General features: G+C 44.8%; 1 protein-coding gene across 2 annotated transcripts in view; it reads right to left on the bottom strand.

Annotated features, from left to right (window-relative positions):
* Positions 1–1,152: 1,152 nt before the first annotated feature.
* nop53 (NOP53 ribosome biogenesis factor) overlaps positions 1,153–24,141 on the bottom strand; it is a 36,503-nt gene continuing 13,514 nt past the window's right edge. For both annotated transcript variants that reach the window (XM_015976010.3, XM_015976011.3), the window contains exons 4-12: positions 13,455–13,657; positions 8,718–8,773; positions 8,538–8,633; positions 8,362–8,463; positions 8,125–8,286; positions 1,786–1,961; positions 1,644–1,710; positions 1,338–1,414; positions 1,153–1,253 (exon numbers count right to left, since the gene is read on the bottom strand). In XM_015976010.3, the coding sequence (XP_015831496.1) occupies positions 1,193–1,253; positions 1,338–1,414; positions 1,644–1,710; positions 1,786–1,961; positions 8,125–8,286; positions 8,362–8,463; positions 8,538–8,633; positions 8,718–8,773; positions 13,455–13,657 (1,000 nt within the window). In that variant the 3' untranslated portion in view covers positions 1,153–1,192. The remainder of the gene's footprint in view (positions 1,254–1,337; positions 1,415–1,643; positions 1,711–1,785; positions 1,962–8,124; positions 8,287–8,361; positions 8,464–8,537; positions 8,634–8,717; positions 8,774–13,454; positions 13,658–24,141) is intronic.

Raw genomic sequence — 24,141 nt, 5'->3', positions numbered from 1 at the left:
TGGTTAAACATTCTCTGTACGACTGTTAACAAAAACATCGACATATCTCAACTTCTCCTTGATCAGGAGAATTCATTTGCTCTAAAAACAAGTGGTCATTCTTTGTACCTGGGGAGTGGGCATTCCCGTTTCATTACACCTGGAATAACCAGCAAACTGGGAGGGTGTGAAAAAGGTGATCCCCGCCCCGGTCGTCTGTGGGGGTTGTAGTGACCTGCTCCGACATTTATACACTTCTTGTTGGAATATTTAAAATAAGCTTAACGTGTGTTTTGCTAAATGCAAACCATTTTTTACCACGAGGTTTAGACGGTCTCTGATTAGAGAAAAGATAAAATACGCCCGACAAAAATTGTCAAGAATTATTGGGATCGTCATATAATGTTAAGAATTATGAGACTAATTCACACTCAGAACACCAAACATCTGGATATTCCAGAATACTGTAACATCCCTAAAAGGTTCTAGTTGTGGGTCAGAAATGCAGCTGCAGGTAAATGTAGCTTTAATTCTGCTTGAATACTTTGATAAACCACTGCCAAGGGCAAACTGCTGTTCTGACTCTTTACAGCAGAAATGTTCAATATTAAGGAATGATCTCATCACGCGTTTCTCCTCCAGCGTCCTTAAATCTCTGGTGCCCAGATCCATTTACTGGGTTTGTTTCAAACCAGTAAGGATGTAGCACACTGGTGGCCGTGTCTTACCAGAAATAGTATTTATGTTACCAACATTACTGGCGGTGTTTACTCCCGACTCAACTCCAAAACAAACAAACAAAACACGCCCAGCCTCGGGAAGAATCTATAAAGGTAAATCTGCTTAAGTCCTCGACAGGAAACTGTTATTTAGAGCTGATTTTGTTCTATTTGACGGACTTTAAGCTCAAAACTGCTGTGAGAAGTTATAGAAACAGCACTCATACTCGCTGTGTGTGCCGTCTCTGACTGTGATTGGTCAAATGATGACACGTGACTAACACACTAGAACAGAGATTGTGAACAAGAGGAGCCCCCTCTCCTTTCACTGGCTGATTTCCATAAGAGTGACTGAAACCCATCGCTGAACCCGACAGAAGACACGACTCACGAAAAGTGACAAGTGTGCAGGTTTGAACCTGGAAGTTAAATAATTCAACGCTCACACACATCCTGACATTTGGTACGTTTTATTGCACACTGCAGCAGCTGAGCTATGTGATCTCCTTAAAGGCTCTCTTCTCCACGTACTTGACTTTGAGTTTCCTCCTGAACCTGAAAGATGATAAAGGATGAAAACATGTTTTGCTGCATGACTGTGGTCATACGTGTGGTTGAACACGGCTTTCGAGTCCTTACTTGGCTCTTTCTCTGGGTTCAATCAGGTTCCTCTTCTGCAGACTCTTGAAGCGGTCCTTGAGGATGCTGCCCTCTGGCTGTAGGGTCATGACATTACAGGGATCAGAAGATGGGAGGGTACGAGTCCAGACAAAACACCAGACTCAAACCCAACCAGGACCAGCATGACGGAGGCTGCATGATTCTATATAAAATAACTAACGTGATTAAATAAAGCGGGTTGCCTCGGAGTCAGACGGTTAGATGTTTCTGTGCCGTTTCAAGGTGTCCAGCTGTGACTGGACACGTACAAGACGGAATACGCACCTTAAGTTGTCTCAGAGAGCCGGCCAGCTCGTCCCTTAGCTGCACCTCCAGGTCTGGAGCCTGGAACCTGAACAAACACAAGTTAGATGTGTGTGTTCATTGTTGTTAGACAACAAGAGCACAGGTGAGAGCAGGTGAGTACTTCAGCTTCCCGAGGCGTCTGGGCTGAGCTTTCTGAGCCTCCTGCTTCTCTTTGCGTTTGCTCCACCTCTTCTTGGTTTGTTGCTCCTGCTGCTTGATGGCGGCCTTGATGGAGCGCAACTGGAAGAGCTGCTGCTGCTGAACGGTCTGTCGTTTGACGCTGAGCTGCTGCTGCTCCTGAGACGAGTCAGAGGAGGAACATCGTTTTTACAGCACATCCCGACCCACACCAGAACCAAAATCCTGTTTTACATGCTTACTGTTAAAGATCTATATGACAGTTAAAACATGTTATATTATCAAATCTTTTCACCACGTTTTGTTTGACCTGAGGAAAAAACACTGCCCACAAAGGATAAACTCACATGGCACTTAACCCAGAGCTAGAAAAGATGGCAGCGCAACGCCAGAAAAAGCCGTTGTTGGATTTTGGGTCCAGTGACCTCCCACGCTGTGGCCTAATGTTAATAAAGAGCTCAACTCTGCCACCTGCTGACCTAAACCAGGACATGCAATCTGCTACAAACTAACCCAGAGCAACGTCTCCCAGCTGAGCGACTTGTGGCGCTCACTGATTACGTGCTTTTGCCTCCCAATCTGCAATTATAAAAGTCCGGCCCACGGACCACCATTTGCAGACCACTGTGGTAGACCCACATGATTACTGACCCTTTGAACCTACGTCACCTAAAGAGCCTTATTATGCATGTTTAGTTGGCCATTTCTCAGGGCTCCTAAGACATTTGAAGCTCCAACAGAATTTTGATATGCTTTATAGAGCAGGCGTGGGGAACCCTGGTCCTCGAGGACCGGGGTCCTGCACGTCTTTGCTCCAACACTTCTGATTCAGTGGTTGATTCACCTGTTCTGCAGCTCATGAAGCTCTGCAGAAGCTTGTTAATCACCTGCTGATTGAAATCAGGTGTGATGAAGCAGGGTTGAAACTAAAATATGCTGGATAGCGGCCCTCGATGGACCAGGGTTCCCCACCCGTTATATAGGCTCAAAGATCAGTTTTAGATTACTGGTTAGTTGCATTCTAGGTCCCGTTTAAAGAACATTAACCCATTTGCTGCCAATGACGACTTAAGTCACGTCGGACGAGCCCCCGCACCGTGACAACAAACATCTCAGCTCTAAAGCCGATCTTCATCCGCATACGTCCCGTGATCAGGAAGCAGAACATCCATGTGTTAGGAGATCGTTTTGGGCCGCTGCTGTCAAAATAAAGTGAGGCGCGAACCGGAAAAGCTTCTGCCGATCACATTCAACAACGGATTATGAAAGAACGGATAACGCTCGAAACGCACGGATTCTCCCTGATGTAAGAGGTGAGTCTCCGCTTTGTTTTGATTGTTTTGGCGTCAACATCACCCTAGCACACAACGTTCTGTCACTCTTAAAAAAACGCTGGCAGTGAATGGGTTAAACGTTGTTTAAATGGCATTCTATAGTTTTTGTTCATTTAAGACTAAATAGCTAAACAATGAAAAACCGACATTAGGGCCCGGCACCGGGTCAGGGACCGAACCTGTTCCTGTGTGCTCAGAAAGTTGTTACTGATAAGCCCCCTTCAGACAGGCCATGAAAAACGGAAATGTTCCGGAATCTGTCCGTAAGACCTCTCTGTCTGAATAAAAACATCTGGATAACGTGTTCCAGAATTTATCTGGACGAAGCCCCTAGTAACAGGTCCGGACTTGTTACGGACAGGGTGGCTGCTTCAGACTGGTGAGGTAAAGTTCCGGACAAGAGGGAGGGGGAGGAGGAGGGGACCGGGGGACGCTGTGCGCACCTATATAGCCCGCTGCTGTAGCATGCGGCGAACCACGGCAGCTCGCCTCCTACGGTACCGCCTAGACGCGCGACAGAGCGCTTCACACCGCTTCGTGATTCCTTTAACCAATGAGCTTCATCATCCAGGTCTCTTATGCGTCTTCGTGTGCGCAGAATTATGCTTAAGTGCCTCGTGATTTTTATCTTGAGAGGCGCTATAGAAATGATATTTTCTTCTTCTTCTTCTTAACATAAGTCCGACCCCCCACCCCCCCCACACCCCGCCGCCTTCAGACATCTGGAACTTTTCCCTGCTGTGTGAACGCAGCCGAAAGGACAAGTTCCGGTACAAAAGTGGTGTGTCTGAAAACACAGTTCCGGTTAAAAACCGGATTGAATTGTCCACAAATGTTCCAGAATGTCTGTCTGAAAAGGGCTATAGAGTTATAAAAAAAGAAAAGAAAAAAAGCATCATTCACATGAAGTAGTTTGTATTTCATCATCTGAAAGTATCTGATTCATCCATCTACTTTCAGCTGCTTATTCAGGGTCGGGTGGCGACAGCAGCAGCCTAAGCAGGGAGGCCCAGACTTTCCTCTCCCCAGCCACTTGGTCCAGCTTCTCCAGGGAATCCTAAGGTGTCCACTGGCCAGTTGAGGGACACTGTCCCTCCAGCGTGTCCTGGGTCTTCCTTTAGTCCTTCTACCGCTTGGACATGCCCAGAAAATCTCACTAGTGTCCTGACCAGATGCTCGAGCCACTTCAACGGGCTCCTCTCGATGTGGAGGAGCAGCGGGTCTACTCCAAGCCCCTCCCAGATGACCGAGCGTCTCACCCCATCTCTAAGGGAGAGCACAGCCACCTTGTGGAGAAAACTCATTTCGGCCGCTTGTATCCATGAGCTCGTTCTTTCGGTCACCACCCAAGGTTCGTGACCATAGGTGAGGGTAGGAACGTAGATCCACCGGTAAACCGAGAGCATTGCCTTCCAGCTCAGCTCTCTCTTCACCACAACAGATCGGTATGTCTTCATCACACCACTGCAGACACAACACTAATTCCCCTATCAATCTCCCACTCTATCTTTTGCTCACTGGTGAACAAGACCCCGAGATACTTGAACTCCTCCACTTGGGGCAGGACCTCATCCCTGACCCGGACAAGGAATTCTACCCTTTTCTGACCCAAGACCAAGGTCCCAGATTTAGAGGCGCTGATTCTCATCCCATCCAACTGTGGACCCACCACCCGCAGGAGGAACATGAAGGGTCCGGTGCAATGCGAATCGGGTGGCAGACCAAGGCGGGAGCCTTGGCGGTCCAATCCCCGGACAAGAAAACTAGTTTTTGGGACATGGAACGTCACCTCGCTGGCGGGGAAGGAGCCGGAGCTTGTGGCAGAGGTTGAGCGGTACCGGCTAGATATAGTCGGACTCACCTCGACACATTGCATTGGCTCTGGAACCCGAGACCTGGAGAGGGGTTGGACACTCTACTTTGCTGGAGTTGCTCCGGGTGAGAGGCGGAGGGCTGGGGTTGGCTTTTTGTTAGCCCCGAGACTCTCTGCCTGTGTGTTGGGGTTTACCCCGGGGGACAAGAGGGTAGCTTCCTTGCGCCTTCGGGTCGGGGAACGGGTTCTGACTGTTGTTTGTGCTTATGGGCCAAATATCAGTTCAGAGTACCCACCCTTTTTGGAGTCCCTGGGACGAGTGCTAGATAGTGCTCCATCAGGGGACTCCATTGTCCTGCTGGGGGACTTCAATGCTCACGTGGGCAATGACAGCTTGACCTGGAGGGGTGTGATTGGGAGGAACAGCCCGCCTGATCTGAACTCGAGCGGTGTTTTGTTATTGGACTTCTGTGCAAGCCGCAGTTTGGCCATAACGAACACCATGTTCGAACATAAGGATGCCCACCGGTACACTTGGTACCAGGGCAGCCTAGGTCACAGGTCGATGATAGATTTTGTAGTCGTATCATCTGACCTGCGGCCGTTTGTTTTGGACACCCGAGTGAAGAGAGGGGCGGAGCTGTCAACTGATCACCACCTGGTGGTGAGTTGGATCAGATGGCAAGGGAGCATGCCGCGTAGACCTGGCAGACCCAAACGCATAGTGAGGGTCTGCTGGGAACGCCTGGCAGAAGAACCTGTCAAGACGGTCTTCAACTCCCACCTCCAGCAGAGCTTTGACCACGTCCCGAGAGCAGTGGGGGACATTGAGTCCGAGTGGGCCTTGTTCCACTCTGCGATTGTCGAGGCGGCTGTTGCTAGCTGTGGTCGTAAGGTGGCCGGTGCCAGTCGTGGTGGCAACCCCCGTACCCGCTGGTGGACACCAGAGGTTCGGGGAGCCGTCAGGCTGAAGAAGGAGGCCTACAGGGCGTGGCTGGTCTGTGGGTCTCCGGAGGCAGCAGACAGGTACCGGATAGCCAAGCGGGGTGCAGCAGTGGCAGTTGCCGAGGCAAAATCTCGGGCGTGGGAGGAGTTTGGTGAGGCCATGGAGAAAGACTATCGATCGGCTCCAAAGAGGTTCTGGCAAACTGTCCGGCGCCTCAGGAGAGGAAGGCAGCAACTCGCTCACACTGTTTACAGTGGGGATGGGGAGCTGCTGACGTCAACTGAGGCTATAGTCGGACGGTGGAAGGAATACTTTGAGGAGCTCCTCAATCCCACCAATGCGCATTCCGAGGAGGAACCAGAGCTGGGAGGCCTGGGGATGGACTGTCCGATCTCGGGGGCAGAAGTTGCTGAGGTAGTCAAACAACTACACAGCGGCGGAGCCCCGGGGGCGGATGAGGTTCGTCCTGGGTATCTCAAGGCTATGGATGTTGTAGGGCTGTCATGGTTGACACGTCTCTACAACATTGCGTGGTCATCGGGGGCAGTTCCTAGGGAGTGGCAGACCGGGGTGGTGGTCCCCATCTTTAAGAAGGGTGACCTGAGGGTGTGTTCCAACTATAGGGGGATCACACTCCTCAGCCTCCCTGGAAAGGTCTACTCCAAGGTACTGGAGAGGAGGGTCCGATCGATAGTTGAATCTCAGATAGAGGAGGAGCAATGTGGTTTTCGTCCTGGCCGTGGAACTGTGGACCAGCTCTATACCCTTGCAAGGGTGATGGAGGGGGCATGGGAGTTTGCCCAACCAATCCACATGTGCTTTGTGGATTTGGAGAAGGCTTATGACCGTGTCCCCAGGGGCACCCTGTGGGGGACGCTCCAGGAGTATGGGGTGGGTGGCTTTCTGTTAAGGGCCATTCAGTCCCTTTACCAGAGGAGCGTGAGTTTGGTCCGCATAGCCGGTAGTAAGTCGGACCTGTTCCCAGTGAGGGTTGGACTCCGCCAGGGCTGCCCTTTGTCACCGGTTCTGTTCATCACTTTTATGGACAGAATTTCTAGACGCAGCCGTGGTGTGGAGTGTGTCGAGTTTGGTGGCAGGAGAATCTCGTCTCTGCTTTTTGCGGATGATGTGGTCCTCCTAGCTTCATCCAGCTCTGACCTTCAGGTCTTGCTGGGTAGGTTCGCGGCCGAATGTGAAGCGGCTGGGATGAGGATCAGCACCTCCAAATCTGAGACCATGGTTCTCGACCGGAAAAGGGTGGCTTGCCACCTCCGGGTCGGGGGAGAGGTCCTACCTCAAGTGGAGGAGTTTAAGTATCTCGGGGTCTTGTTCACGAGTGAGGGTAGGAGGGATCGGGAGATCGACAGGCGGATTGGTTCGGCGTCTGCAGTGATGCGGACGCTGAGCCGATCTGTCGTGGGGAAGAGGGAGCTGAGCCAGAAAGCCAGGCTCTCGATTTACCGGTCGATCTACGTCCCAATCCTCACCTATGGTCATGAGCTTTGGGTAATGACCGAAAGAACGAGATCGCGGATACAAGCGGCCGAAATGAGTTTCCTCCGTAGGGTGGCCGGGCTCAGCCTTAGAGATAGGGTGAGGAGCTCGGACATTCGGGAGGGACTCGGAGTAGAACCGCTGCTCCTCCGGATCGAAAGGAGCCAGTTGAGGTGGTTTGGGCATCTGGTCAGGATGCCTCCTGGACGCCTCCCCGGGGAGGTGTTTCGGGCATGTCCTGCCGGCAGAAGGCCCCCGGGTCAACCCAGGACACGTTGGAGAGGTTACATCTCCAATCTGGTCCGGGAACGCCTTGGGGTCCTGCCGGAGGAGCTGGTGGAGGTGGCCGGGGAGAGGACGGTCTGGAGCTCCCTAGTTGGGATGCTGCCCCCGCGACCCGGACCCGGATAAGCGGAGGAAGACGAAGATTCTCATCCCAGCTGCTTCACACTGGGCTGCGAACCGCTCCAGTGAGAGCCGGAGATCACGTTCTGATGAAGTCAACAGGACCTCATCTGCACCACACCATCTGCAAAAAACAGACTCCATCCTTAGGTCACCATAACGGATCCCCTCAACAACTTGGCTGCACCTAGAAATCCCGTCCATAAAGGTTATGAACAGTTATGATTCAATAATAAACAAAATGTTTCGTTTAGTTTGACTTTCAGAATGTCGCCATCTTCTTGTACCAGAGTGGATCCCAACAGTAGATGAGACAAACAGTGTTTTTACTTTTCTCTTCTCAGCTTTCTCCTTCTTTCTCTGCCTCTCAGTCTTCTTCTCAGTCACTGTGATGGCAGCTCCTGATGCTTCCTCGTCTTCCTTGTTTGGACTCGTCTCTTCATCTTCCTCATCCTCAATTAACCCCTCCACCTCCTCCCGCAGGGCTGTTTCCTGAGAATGAACAGAGACACATTAAATCAGAAGTAAAAGTGGCCTTGGTAGCAGCAGCAGGACAAACGGGCATACAGCTGTAGCCTTGTCTTCTCTGTTGACAGCCAGCTGTTTCTCCAGTTTGTCTTCCTGCTTCTTCTTCTTGACCTCCACCTCATGAGCTTCCTGCAGCAACGCCTGCGTAAACGAAAAGAAAAGTGCTCGGATCATCCAGCAGGCAGACAGGAGTGTGGTAATGTTTTGGAGGTCACCTGGTGGGAGAGGAAGTCTGGGTTGTAGGATCCTCCTGGAGCAATCACCTCCACAGCCGGGAGCGCAGACGGCTTCTGGTTCAGCTTCTCTGGTCTCTGAACAAACATTTCCCCATTACTGCGACTCCAACATCACCACATCCATGTTGGGCATGATGAACTACGGCTACTCAGCCTCACCTTAACCTGCTCCTTGCCGGTTTGCAGAACATACCAGGGATCAGCTGGACTTTTGGCTAGTCAGAAAGACATGAAGGATTTTAGACACGTGCACGTTGAACGGTAGAGAAAGATCCGTGCAGATCTCGGATCAATTATGATCCGTTGCTTCTCTACTCTCAATAGGGCTGCAACTAACGACTATTTTAATAGTCGACTAGTCACCGACTATTGAAACGATTAGTCGACTAATCGGATAATTATTAATTTTTTCTTAAATTTAGTGTGAGATTGCTTTAATTATGTGAAAAATGATAATAAACACAAGAAAGATGGGTACTTCAATGGAAAATGCATATTTTTATTGAACTCTGATGCTGATAGGCCGATTCACACTAAAGTAAATAAAAATGTCTAACACCAATTAGTCAGTATAGACATAAATGCATATATAAAATTAAAATACTTTTGTCAGGCACAGTCGGGCACAACATTAAATCTCTTTTTTAAAAGCGAAAGTACGTTTACAAAAATGTACATGCAAAACAAAACGTGTTGGCTTTCGTGTTATTCAAATCTTACCGAGGTGAGTCAGACTCTGTTTCGTTCAACTGTCCGACGTGCTTTCTCTTTAAGTGTTCATGCATCACCGAGGTGCTGCCGTGATACGCGAGGACTGCTTTACAAATAACGCAGGTCATCTTTTTGTTGGCCGAATCCCGGCTAGAAGAGAGGGTGCTCGCTGCAGAACTACAAAGGCGGAGCTGCACCAGAGTCAGCCCCGCCCATTCACGCAAACTCAGCCTAGCCCACTGACTTCCGTTTTTGTTTTTCAACTTTATCGCAAACTAACCTGACCCACATGAATTACAGCTGTTACTAGTTTACAGTCGTTAATGCTATGCTCTATGCTCCAATTAAACAAGATAAATATAACTTGCTGCATGACAAAGTCTGAATATATCCCGAAATGAAAACGTTTCTTTTAGCGAATACCTGCCCACAGCCGCTCTAACACAAGTCCTGTACAACAGCATGTAATGTTACCAGGTGGGTTCTGGTAGTCCAGTGGCAAGATCGTCAGAATTAATTTTTGCTTTCCCCTCAGCTGATGCTGGTTCGATTCTCGGTGGGGTCGGCATCAATCTATTTAGCCAGCTGAAACATTGAATTTGTTTATATTTTAGTTGTAATGTTCATTTTCAGCAAAATATTTATGTCTCTACAAGTTCTTTGAATTTGGTCGTTCCTAAACAGCATTTTGGTTGAAACTCTGCTCACAGATGGACTCACACTGGCTAAATAAACGAATGAATAAATAAAAAAAACACATTAGTCATTATATGTTAAACAGTATACCAATAAATTGTTGTAAACATAGTACTGGCAAGTGTAGCTAGAAATGAGGAAAAGGGGTTGTAAAATATTTCCGCTACTGGGAGGCGAACTTGCGCAAAACTGCATGTTAACCTGACACCGTAACCACTACACCACCACACCTGATCAGAGTATGGTGGCGTTACATTTAATTCTCCTATTCGGTGTGTCTTTGTAGATGGGATGTATGATTTTTCCGGCGGTGTCTCAGTAGAAGTCCTTTCAGAAAAAAATTGTCAGAAAATTCACAGAAAATCCAGATTTGAGAACCAAGACCAGACCCGCTTCGGGGGAGGAGACCAAATTGAAGCTGAGATGGGAAGAAAATGCAGGAATGAGGCCAAAAATGGCTTTGGCGTGTTTCTTATGAGGAAATGACAATATAACATGCTAAAAAGTTCCAAAAGTTAGATTTTTAATTATTTGGAACCTTTACAAAAACTGTTCAATTCACTTCTCAACTCCGTCCTCAATCTTGCATTTTTTTTTGCTATAACACCCTCTTTGGTTCCAGAGTGCTATAAAGTCTGACAACTGGAAGGAATTGGACTGACTCTGATGGAATGGGCGGGGCTGATTCTGGAATGGGCGGGGCTGACTCTGGTGCAGCTCCACCTTCTGGTGCCTTTGTGGTTCTGCAGCGAGCACCACTTGGGCTAGAATGCTCCCAAACTTTAGATGTTTTGGTACGCGTAGCTGCTGTGTTGGACGCCGCCATTTCTGTTAGTTGGCGCTCAGCAGAGAAGCTATTGCGCATGTGCGACTCTCGGCAGAGATTGTAATGAAGTGAGATGTCTCACTCGATCGGAAAAAACACGTCTGGCGACAACGTCGACAATGAAGTTCATTGTCGACTGTGTCTATTGTCGATATTTGTCGACAACGTCGACGAATCGTTGCAGCCCTAATTCTCAACAGTCTAATACTGCAGAAAGGCAAAAAGGTTCTTAACCTTGTGTGTTGTGACATTAATTTGGCCCGCGCAGTGAAAGCGCTTTATTGTCTTTGCTGTGTTTTTTCTTATTCTTCCGGCAAATTAATTGGCTTTTTTGAGTCCTTAACGATCAGTTTCAGTTCAGTAGTTTATTTATATAGCGCCAAATTCACAAAGTTAAACATCCAAAACCTCACAATTTTTCGTGCACGTGTCAGTCGTGGTGTAAAATTTTGTTCTTTAAAAAGTCACAAAAAAATTGCTAAAGAAACAGCTCGACAGCGCCGCCTGGAACGTGAAAAAAATTAGAATTAAGCTATTTCCTGATCAATAGTTGAACAAATATTTACTGTTTACATAAGATTTGGATTGTTTTGTTTTCCAAGATAACTCAAAGTTTATTTGTGCCACTCCAAGAAGCAGCTTCTATCCACTAAGCAGAGGAGCACATCAGGCCTGGCTTCTCCAAGGAAGAAAAACAAAAGAAAAGATCATCTGGACTAAGGGTGGAATAGCTGCACTGTTTGTCTCAATGGCTAGAACCTGCATGTTCCTGACAATCCTTTTAGTCCCTCTCCTGTTCTACAAGCATCACAGAGGGGGTGGGGCTCTGCCTGGAGACAGAGAAATAACACCGGTGTGGTACGGCGCTGCCCATTCCACTCTTTCCATCTTTGAGCAACTTTTTCTGTGCCTGCCAGGACCTCATTTTCCTTGTTATGACCCAGCTTGGTTTTTCAGTGTCCAAGAGGAAGGATGATCCGCCACATTATCATCAAAAGCCTCAACGTGGTGTCAGACTCCAGCTTAGAGTCTCACTCCAGGGTATCTGCAGATTTATGGGAGCCAAATTTAAGACTTTTTAAGACCTTTTTTAAGGCCACTTTGACCAAATTTAAGCTATTTTTAAAAATAAAATTTAAGCTATAATTTCCAGCTATTGAATGAAACCGGTGCTAATCACGTGGCGAACGTGGGATTAACCATCCAGTTACCATTAAACTCGTACTTCCCCATGGTGCAAGCTCCCACTAGCTTAACCAGCTAATGTGCTCATCTAAAAATAGCCCCCTTTCACAACCAGCTGAATGTGTACGGTTCCACTTATGTAAACATCATACACAAAAAAATGCTGAACAATAAATAGAAATTCACAAAATTTTTATAGAAATAAAAGAATCTTGTTTACCGGGTCTTTGGTAATTTAAGACCTTTGGAAACTGTATTTAAGGATTATATGTCATTTTTAAGGATTCCTAAGGCCTTAAATTTGGAAAAGCAAATTTAAGACTTTTTAAGGATCTGCAGATACCCTGCACTCTGTCTTCCTGCTAAAAAGCAGCTGAGCTGCTGGGCATTCAGCGTTCTCATCTTCATTTATACATAAAAACACACTCAACTACATATAAATAATCTTTTTGTCTCTGGGCTCATAATCGTGGTTTTCACAACTTCTCTGATTGTCTAAAAAAAGGTTGTTTCTTTAGTTAAACTCCACTTTTACTTGGCCTAATAACATTTAAAAACTGGGGTATCGTTTTAATCTCGTTTTTAAACCTGAACTGAAACCAGGGAGGCGGAGTCTTGCTGCTAAGGCGTCCCAAATCAGACCAGTTTAAAAACGCGAATCCGAGTCCATAGAGGGTTAAAGTTGTAAATTAATTGTTTAATTATTTTATTTATTTATAATTTATTATTATTTAATGTACATGAGTGGGGTCAAGTGAAACCTTTTATTCTGAGTTGTAATTTATATAGTGCATTGTTATGTCAGTGCCAAATAAATATTTTCATGGTTTTGTAATTGACTTATTGCAATGCCTTGATTTTAGTGAAGTTAGTACACAACTTAGCCATAAATGCTATGGTTCTAATTAGGGATGCACCGATTACAGTATCCGTATCGGTAAAAGTTTACAGATACCAGGAACCGATACCAATGCAGTTGCTTGAAAATGGCGTCACTGTAACTTGTCATTTCTGTTCACCTAATATTTTTCTTGTGTGATGATTTCTATTCATATATTTTACTTTTTATCAACCTCACAGTCTTTTCCTGTTGAGAGCAGAGAAGAAAATAAAATCTGTATTCCAAATCATTGCATTTTTTGTGTGTGGCAGAAGTATCGGTAATCGGTATCGGCGAGTACTCAGATCCAAGTATCGTATCGGTTTGGAAAAAAGGGGTATTGTTGCATCTCTAGTTCTAATTATTGACATGATGCTTTCTTTCGGTTTTCGGCCTTGGTTTCCTCATTTTCGGTTTGGGCCAAGAAGTTTCATTTAGTGCATACCTACTTAAAACCAGGAAAACCCGGAATGTTAGAAATAGTCGACAAGTCAGATCCTGGATCAGTCAGGAGCACTTTGACAAAAAGCTGCTTTCACAGTCATGTGATCACATTGCTTAAAATCACAACTCTTAACACACGCACACACACACTCACATTCTTGTGCCCACATGTCGTAATAATCTCTGTTTGGGTTGTTGTTGGCCTCAGTCACTGCCTTCTTCACCGTCCTGTCAGCGAGTCGTCTGTTCAGCAGCTTCTTCTGTGCCCGGGGCACAACGCCTTTGGCTGCCAACTGCTCAGCTTTCTGGGCGATGCGCCGAAGTTTCTTGGCATTTGGTTTCTGGTAGGCCAGCACACTGATGGAGGAAACAGAGGATCTTGTCATTCATGTGAAGCTGAAGGAAGCAGGGAACATTCAGTAGGAAGGGCTACGGGGATGTGTGATATGGTTGGGCGACGGGACAAACTATTTGACTATCAATGATGGACAGAGCCATTTGATGTTTTTACAAGAACTGATTTGATTATTTGTTTGGCCGTGAGTACGTTTATTAAAGAGCAAGTAACGTCTAAATTAACTTTTTTTTTGCTGATGAACTATATAAATGAGTGTCCAATAGTGTTTTAAATGTGTGCATTCATTATTCTAGCATTTTGGTACATTTTCTTTAAAAATGAAAAATTCTGCCTAAATACCACAGTATAGCGCCACCTTCAGCTTAAAACATAGAGTTCGAGTCATTTTGAATACACTTTAGCCAATGGCTAAAGAGAAAGATACTACATAAACCAGTAGAGTACTACGTAGCAGCTCTGTGTCAAAGTTATAAAGCAACGAGTATCGGCCACGCCTTGTGGCGAGTTGGGAGTTGGATTTGCAAGCGAGTGTAGGAGGTTAGCCGCAGTTCAGCATTAGCATATAGCATTAGCATATCCTAGTCTTTAGCATAGATTTTAGTGTTATACATACTTATTTAGTGTTAGCTTGGCTGTTGGATATTGTAGTTTAGTTAGTGTTTGGCTGTTAGTGTTATTAGGAAAGTAGTTCGGGTTTAGTGTTCCATATCGTGTTAGTATGGTGAGAAGGTGTAGTGTAGTGGGTTTGGTTGCTCGGTGGGGTTGCACTCCTTTCCGCTGGACTTAGAAATTAGGCGCCAGTGATTGCGCGCAATCGGTGTCTGGAAAACAGTCAGCTCCCGCCTGGTGCTGTAGTTTGCAACCAGCATTTTACCCGCGATTCCTTCGCCAACATGATGGAGTTTGAACTGGGTTGTTCTGCACGTCTCTGTTTGAAGAGGGAGGCCGTGCCTACCGTGGTTCTTCCACGATTTAGATGCAGCCCACCGACTCTGCTCCCCCACCATGGCGGGCTCCAGTCTGAGGTGAGTAAGCTAAATAGAAGTTTTAACATCTTCTAAAGACAATTCCCTACCTAAATGCAAAGTTTGAGAGACGTGGTTCACTCCATTTAGCTAATATTAGTCTGCACTGCCTTCGGGCTGATTTGTCAAGTTCACAAAATGTGGAACAGGATGTAAGGTTAGAATCAGCGGCGAATCGGAAAATCTCGAAGACCTGGCCAACGAAACGGTCCACATGACTATTACTGTCAGGCTCGGAGAAAATTCGGGTTGTTTTTGTGTCAGTCGGTAATTCTGCAACAGTGACTAACGCAGCACTAGTTGACAGACATCATTACAGCGTGACCCGGTTCTAGGGCTGCTCAATTAATCGAATTTTAATCACGATTACGATCTGAGTTTTGAACGATTATAAAAAACAAAACAAGCCGATTATTTGCTCCTCCCGCTTGCGCTGCCCTGAGTTGCAAATGAAGCGCTCCTCCACAGTGTTGCCAACTTAGCGACTTTGACGCTATTTCTAGCAGCTTTTCAGACCCCCTTCTTGACTTTTTAATCCTAAAAGTACCTAGCGAACATCTCAGAAACATCTCTGGTAACCATTAGCTACTTTCTGGATAACTGTCGTCGACATTTCCTGCAGTTTAGCTAAACACTCCGCCTGTGCTCCGGACCGTTCTTCACAACATTAGGAAAGAGAATGATGCAGTGATGTGTCGGTCGCTAAAGACAGCTCTCGGAGCCGGCTCCTTGTTGGAGTAACCAGAGTGAGTGACACACACACCGCACCTGCGGACTCCTGAGCCGCTAAAAACAGCTAAATGTGCGCGTGCAGCGTGCTAAACACACGTGCACCTTGCCCGATTGCTGTGAGACCGGTTTGGGGGGTGGGGGGTGCAGCTGTGGTCGGGACAATTATTACATTAACTGGTGGACCTGTAAATAAATAGTTTATAAATAAGGTAGAAATAAGTTCCTCACGCTGATAAATAATAACTAATCTCTCTGAGGACACGGTGCTAGTGCACGCTCCTACAGCACCTTGACACGACTCAATAAATGTTATGCAACATTTTGTGAACATCAATTTATTTGCATTTATTTGTTATAAATGCCACTGTATAATTCTTGCTGTCAGTATTTGCAAGATATTGGTATTTGGTTCTGTACTGGTTAGACTCAAGGTCTATAGCCCTTGGGTCATAGACTATGAGCTATAAGTATATTGGTCTTTTTATACTGGGAATCAGGAGTTATTTTAGTGATCATCTTGTTTCTTATTTTTGTCCTGGTTGTGCCCTGAGCAATTTTATGACTGAATAAAAACAAATAAAATCAACATAAATTGAAAAATCGTCCTAAATAATCGTGATCTCAATTTCAGTCACCATAATCGTGATCATTATTTTTGCCATAATCGAGCAGCCCTACCCGGTTCTGTGAGGAATTCTGTTCAGGAGGTCGCATTTCAGGCTCTCTTCACATCATATGTGACTGACTTTTACATTATAATAACGATCACACACTAGGAATGTTATAAAGCGCCTATATAGGACAGTTTCTTTTGTATATTATCTGACTTTATAAACTCCAACAACAATGTGCTTCTATTTTTCTTTTTCAGGCTAAATCTGCCCAAGACGTTGGCTGTCAGACTGATTTAGTAGTCTGCAAGAATGCATTTGTCCAGGCTGACGTGAAGCCTTACCGGCGTAGCAAAGGTGAATTATTTTTAATAATCTTCTATGTAAACATTTTATTATCACCTTCTAGTTTTATTTAGTTTTACAGATTATTGTTACACGTGATTTTATGCTCTTTTAAACATTTATAAATGTGCTGTTTCTTTGTTTTTACATAGCCACACAGTTTAGAGCTCCCAGCCGCAGTGTGTCTTGTGACACAGAGACCATGACGGAAATTCATCTTCCAGAAGGTCCCAGAGCAGTGTCCACACCCCTGAAAAGACCAAGATGTGAGGTGTCCTCTGTTGATTCCAGCTTCCACCTCAGTGACAGTGCAAGCTCAGTGAACTGTTCAAGGTAAAAAAATTAATATCTTAAAAATTCTGAAATGTTTTAACAATTAGATAAGTATGTGATTGCATCATGACATCATGAAGGAGGCTACTGATTCTGCCCCTGTGACACTTGGTGGTAACGTGTGAGCTGATTCACCTGGTAAATAACTTTTACATTAAATATTTTGTTCTTTGCTATCAAAAGTAAATTAACTGCCTATCTCTAGCGGTCAATGGGCAATCAGGCGGGGTACCCCCTGGACAGAGAGCCAGTCCATTGCAGGGCGATGACATGACATGTTTTACATGAGTCAGCTAACCACAGTTCCTACTTGAATAATCTCAACTTCAACATGAATTTTAACTCTATGAACAACAACATCACCTTCATTTAGACAAAAACATGTTTTGGAGAGAAAAAAAGAAAAAGACTTGCATCAGAACCAGTGTGTTTGTTTCTGACCACAACCAAAGTGTGGAAGAAGCCTCTGGGATGAGAGGCTAAATGTCTCCAACATATCCAGACACGTCCAGCTGTTTTCAGCTAAAACTCTCAGGATGATCATGTCCAGGATGACTGAGAACTACACCTCCATGCTGCAGCAGCGTTCAGTCAGAACAGGAAGTGAAGCTTAAACGTAGCTGCTGTCAGTAACAATCTAACAGATTTAAACATTAAAACTCTCAACAGAAACAGTTCAGAAAGGAAATTAAAATGTTATTTATTATTATTATTATTTATTATTGTGGCAGAAGCTGGTGTGGTCCACCACAGAGAAGCTGCTCTAGCATGATGACTTTAATTATTCTACAGGTTATTGTTCAGCCTTCTGACACACACACACACACACACACACACACACACACACACACACACACACACACACACACACACACACACACACACACACACACACACACACACACACACACACACACACACACACACACACACACACACCTTTATCACAGTTAAAATTGATCTTTTCAATCTAGAGGGGGCGTGGCTTGTGTGATGTCATCATCCGACCATTCATTTTTACTTGGGGGCGGATGCCAAATAACCACTGAAAAAGTTGTAATTCTATTCCTTTCGGTTAAGAAGTTATAGCCATTTATATATTTTTTTGACAAGTAGTTGAACTTCGAGGCCTTGCCCCGCCCCTTCAACATAAAGCTGCATGCAGCGTCGTTCGGCCCTCGCAGCGAAGCTGCTCGCCCTCCGTCCGCACCCCCTCCACTCCATCCCCAACGCTCTCCCAACCCACTGACATGCAACTGGTGACGCACGAGCGCCCATGCGCACCAGACGCCCCAACGTGCATTTAACTGCGATCACTGTGAGCTGTCACCTCAATATGACTCAACCTTTACTCCTTGCCTGCCAACAGTACCCACTAAAAATGTTTTACATTAGCAAAATTATCCAGCTTTGAAAGAGACCCTGTAGCGTAATTGGAACAAAATGGCTGACTTCCTGTGGGATATGGAGCATGGCTCCAAGAGACTTCTTTGTAGGCCCAGAGACACGACATAAGTGTGTAAAATTTCACAATCCTCAGTCAAAGCATGGCTTGAGGCTGAGATTTTTATTGGACCTAGGGGGCGCTAGTGCTAAAAATAAGCCACGCCCACCAGATTTTCAGGTTAATATCTATTGACGTTTGGATTTGTATCAATCACCTGAACTGTTGTACCAACAACATCAGAACTGAAGAACTGAGAGGCAAACATAATTCCATGGCGTGAGGTCAAAATTCGCTATGCCCCCAAACCGATGCCCTTTTTTGAAACCTACCAGTACCTGACACCAAGTGACCCCAACATGTCTACTGCTATTTGTCAGATTCATGTTGATTAGGTTAAAGTAGTAAATTTGTGGTGTGGTGACAGGCCAATGTTTGAGGCCTAGCCACACCCATACCGGATTGACTTTAGAAAAATTCGTAGGTTCAGTTTTTCCGGCATTGTCTTAAGATTTTTCAGCAGAAGTTTAAAGGCGATGTGGGTTAAGGTAGGGCTGCTCGATTATGGCAAAAATAATAATCACGATTATGGTGACTGAAATTGAGATCACGATTATTTAGGATGATTTTTCTATTTATGTTGATTTTATTTGTTTTTATTCAGTCATAAAATTGCTCAGGGCACAATCAGGACAAAAAATAAATAAGAAAAAAGATGATCACTAAAATAACTCCTGATTCCCAGTATAAAAAGACCAATATACTTATAGCTCATAGTCTATGACCCAAGGGCTATAGACCTTGGTTTAACTTATTTAAGTCTAACCAGTACAGACCCAAATACCAATATCTTGCAAATACTGACAGCAAGAATTATACAGTGGCATTTATAAAAAATAAACGCAAATAAATTGATGTTCACAAAATGTTGCATAACATTTATTGAAGTCGTGTCTATGTGCTGTAGGAGAGTGCACTAGCACCGTGTCCTCAGAGAGATCAGTTATTATTTATCAGCATGAGGAACTTACTTCTATCCATTTCTACCTTATTTATAAACTATTTATTTACAGGTCCATCAGTTAATGTAATAATTGTCCCAACCACAGCTGCTTCCCCCACCCCCCAACCCGGTCTCACAGCAATCAGGGGCACGCGCACATTTAGCCGTTTTTAGCAGCTCAGGAGCCCGCAGGTGAGGTGTGTGTCACTAACTCTGGTTAGTCCAACAGGGAGCCGGCTCTGAGAGCGGTTTCTATAGCGACCGACACATCACAACATCATTCCCTTTCCTAATGTCCTGAAGAACGGTCCGGAGCGCAGGCGGAGTGTTTAGCTAACCTGCAGGAAATGTCGACGACAGTTATCCAGAAAGTAGCTAAGGGTTACCAGAGATGTTTCTGAGGTGTTCGCCAGGTACTTTTGAGATTTAAAAAGTCAAGAAGGGGGTCTGAGAAGCTGTTAGAAATCACGTCAAAGTCGCCAAGTTGGCATTGGCAACACCCTAGGAGGAGAGCTTCATTAGCAACTCAGGGCAGAGCAAGTGGGAGGAGCAAATAATCGGCTTGTTTTGTTTTTTATAATCGTTCAAAACTCAGATCATAATCGTGATTAAAATTCGATTAATTGAGCAGCACTAGGTTAAGGGCGCTTGGGGATTGGCGTACCTTCATCATGTGCAAAAAGCACAAAATGGCGTACTTGGACCAAAATGGCCAACTTCCTGTGGGATATAGAGCATGGCTCCAAGAGAGTTTTTGTAGGTCCCAAGACACTACATAAGTGTACAAAATCTCACAATCCTCAGTAGGCTCACAGGCTGGCGCTTTTAATGGTGCTAGGGGGCGCTACTTCAAAGAATTGGCCACGCCCACCGACTTTTGATGTCATGTGTTATTGTGGATTGTACTAGGATCACTCATGAGAAATTTTGTGGCAATAGCTTTAGAATTGGCAAAATGGGAGGCAAACGTATGGCCATGGCAGTACGCTCGACTTCGCCGCATCATCACTGCCCCGCTGTCTTTCGAAAGCTCCCGTAAAGTGATACCAACCAACCCCAACTTGTCTTCAGTTACCTGCTACAAGTTTGTGGTGATTATATGAAATGGCAAATTTTGGGAATTTTTAAAGTTAAACGTGACCTTTTTGGTCCTGAGGGGACGGGGCTTGTGTGACATTATCAATCGACCATTCATTTGTCTTTGGGGACCGATGAGGAACGTCCACAGAAAATTTAGTAACTATTTTTTTTTAATGGAACTATAGCCATTTAAACTTTTTTGGCGAGTGATCGAACTTCAAAGGCCCGGCCCCGCCCCTTAAGTATTTACTAAAAGTCAATTTTATTTTCTCATTTCAATCGCCCATCCCTTCTGATTGATCGCACACACATTTTGAGACGATAGTGTGGAAAGATGACAAAACTGTTCAATCAAATACAGACCCTACAAACGACCAAAACGTGGTCAAAATCGCTACTTCAATCCAAAATGGCCGACTTCCTGTTTGATGTTGACCATGGCTGCAATAGACTTTTCTGTGCGTATTGGCTACACACAATACAATGTACAAGTTCTACAAATGTGCCACATTTCATCACTCTACTATAAAAAAAAAAGGTCAATAGAGGGGGTTCTTTTTCACTTTGCAGGTCGCGCTGTCGAGCCAATTTTATAGAGAGTTTTTCAATGCCCTTAAATAACGTAAATTTCATGCACTTTCTACATTGGCGCAAAAATCGGTGACTATTTGAATATGTTAAAGCTTCCAAAAAGCCATTTAAAGTCGCAGAAGAATAAAAAGAAAAAAAAAAGGCGCAGATACAATGGTCCTTCGCAGGGCTTTCGCTGCTCGGGCCTAAAAAATTTTCATCAAACATATAAACTGCGCTTCCATTAAAACAAAGAAACAACAAAAAAAAAACAATGTTCTGATGTTTGCTAAATCAGTCCGTGCACCAATACTTTGCTCAAAGAGTCACATGTACCGCCCATTGTCTTTTTCTGGACTAATGATTGGCGATTAGAAAAATAATACAAATGGCCCAACTCGTAATTTGTGTTCAATCTAATGTGTGTGTCTGTAAATCCTCAGATCCCAGGACACCGCTCACACAGCAGCACCCGGAGCTCCTGTTGGTCATCTTCACATTTCCTCGGAAGGAAATACTGGGAGCGCAAGGATGAGATCATCACAGGGTACACACTTATATTATAAATTTCAGAAACTTACTTTTGACCTAATATAAACAAAAAACTCCTAAACATCACGCAAATAATAAAATCACCTAGGATCAGGTGTGTTGAAGCAGAGAAACAACTAAAACATGCTGGATGCAGGCTATTAGGGCTGGGAAACTTTAAAAAATGTATCGTTATCAAAATTTCTGACTATGTTTTCCCATGTCAATAAATTGGATTATAGAAAAATTGAAAGACGTGTGTAGGTTGGCAAACTTCATGTCACTTTAAAGGAGACATATGATGAAAAACTCATTTTTTATCTTTGTTTCGCATTTTAAGTGTCTAAGTGTGCAAAAAGCCTTATTCTATTCACTAGAGGTGTTATTTAGATATTTTATTATAAAGTGTTGGTCAAATTTGTTCACCTGTTCAGTTTTTAAATCTGTCTAATACATCTTTTGACTACGTCGTCACAATTACTGCCAAAAATGGTCCTGGACATCCGACTAAACACAGCCGATCTGCCATTTCTTCTTCTCGCTAAGATTTTTGTAGTCCAGTTGGAAGAATGTTGGGGTTGAGTGGCAGTAATTTAAACCCAGACGCTGCTGACTACAGCTTTAAAAAACACAGAAGAAGAAAGCTGTGTGTTTCTCTTTGTGTGTGTGTGTGTGTATGTGTCTCCCAGGCTGGTGTCTAGTACCGAGGACTTCATCTAAAAGGAGTCAATTTACTTCTGAATGTGGCGGTAATGGACACAGGAGCAAAGCGGTAAGCTTCATATCACTCTAAAATGTCGGCAAACTTTACTTTAGATTTACAGGCATTAGCAGCACAATAGCATTAGCATCCGACCCGCTAACGCTAGCAAAATATGCTAGTAAAGTTGGCAACCTGATTAACGTGGATTCAGCTGAGTTTTGTGGAATAAAACATGATCTGGAAATTCTGATCAACACCTTTTTTTTTACACCAGATGATAACCTTCCACTCATCGTAGCAGCAGAGAGCCTATGTGTTTTACTCTGTGAGTGTGAGGTGATCTTAGCATCCAGTAAATAAAAGTGCGTTCGATTTGTCCTTGGAACTCGGAAATCCCCAGCTCCGAGTAGGAAAAATCAAATGAAACCCCCCCCACGTCGGATTTCCCAGTCGGAAACTCTGAAAATTTTCACAACCCCGACTTCGAGATCCAAAATGGCAGCTCTCCGTATCAACAACAGTAGTTTTGATTGAAATGTGTTTATTTTACAAGACACACTTATAAGAGTGCGTCTAAATCAATGTTATATGAAGCGCCTGCAACTCCAAGCTAAACAATCGTAAAGTGTTGTTTTAGATCGTCTTTGTCTCTCTTCGAATATTTTTTGAAGATGAGCTTTATGTGTGATTATGAGTCGTCTGTGTTCCTTGAGAGCTAAGTTTTCTAGGGCGTTGCCTAATTGGAATCCCGACTTCTCCGTCTCCGGCAACCAGAATGCTGTTAACTCGGATGTGACGTCATTCCTAGTTCCCAGTTCCGAGGAAAATCGAACGCACCCTTAAGTCCCATATCAGCTAAAATGCAGCGTGGCAAAGTGGTTAAAGTGCATCAACACAGTGGATTTAATATGAGTTTTGAAGAACGATCTCTGAGTGAAGTGAGGTTAGTTTTTGACTCACTGCGGATATAAAATTAACTCTAATGTCAGTCAGATGAAGCGAAGCTCACTGACACTCGTCTGTATGAGAGTGAGCATTGAAAAGCAGATCAGCTGTAAAATAAATAAAACAAATGTAAAAATGCTCCTTTGCTTTTTAAGAGTCCACATGCAGAAGGCTGGAGCCGTGTTTCACTGACAGGCTGTCAGACTAAAGCCCTGATGAGCTCAGCTGGGACAAACTCTGGTCTTATGTTTAGGTAAGCGAAGATCTGGTTCTCCAAGGTCTTCAAGTAAAAAATGATTCAGCCAGAAAACTTGTCCGTCTTGCTGATGTCGCTTTTATTCTCCTCAAAGGAGGAACGCTCAGATTTTGTGCCGCCCCAGCCTGATTTCACTCTGCCCCTAGTTATATGGATGTTATTTTAACTGCAGTTACAGCGTTGCACCACTACAGGGGCGCTGTATCAGCAGCGGTGCACCGAAAAGCGCTAAAACCGCTGCAGACAAAGAAGATCAAAAACTACTTTTCTCGCTAGTTGGTACATATCTATGGTTGGTGCTATTGACGTCCTGATTTTCCCCCAGGCTCTTCCATATCAGAGCAGGGCTGTACAGTGCGAAGAAAACACTGTCTGTGCGTGTCTGTCTATTTTTAAACGTAGCACTGGTGCAACATCTTTGAATTACTATTTTCCCCAGAACTTTATTGAACAAAAGTTAGTTACGTGTAAGAAAAATGCTTTTTACTGGCGCACAGTGTGGTCTTCTGGATGACGTGGAGGAAAATAAAGGAACCTGCAAAGGCAGAACCGGTCCAAAGTTTGGGATCAAAAGTGCAGCTACACGCAGATTGGCTAATGCTAAAGCTAACGGGTAGCAGTCTCACGATCAGGTGGCGCACAGAAAAATATATGATGATGATGGTAAAACTAAGAAAGACTAAACTCTACAAGCGGATGAAAAGTGCCCACCATCCTGTTTATTCTGCATCCTGCAGCGCTACGGATCAGAACCGCTGCGGATACGAGTCACATTACTGCTACAAGTCTGCTCCACACACAGGAGCATGAAGTACGGCAAGCGTTGTAGTATATAATTCACAAATGCTTCTATCTTTGAACATAATTTAAACTGGATTATTGCCAACCCGTCAATAAGACATGCC

Source organism: Nothobranchius furzeri, chromosome 13 (assembly GCF_043380555.1).
Source record: "Nothobranchius furzeri strain GRZ-AD chromosome 13, NfurGRZ-RIMD1, whole genome shotgun sequence".
NCBI classification, from domain to species: domain Eukaryota; kingdom Metazoa; phylum Chordata; class Actinopteri; order Cyprinodontiformes; family Nothobranchiidae; genus Nothobranchius; species Nothobranchius furzeri.
Note: the sequence above shows the minus strand (reverse complement) of the source record. Positions and strands in the feature narration are given on the sequence as shown.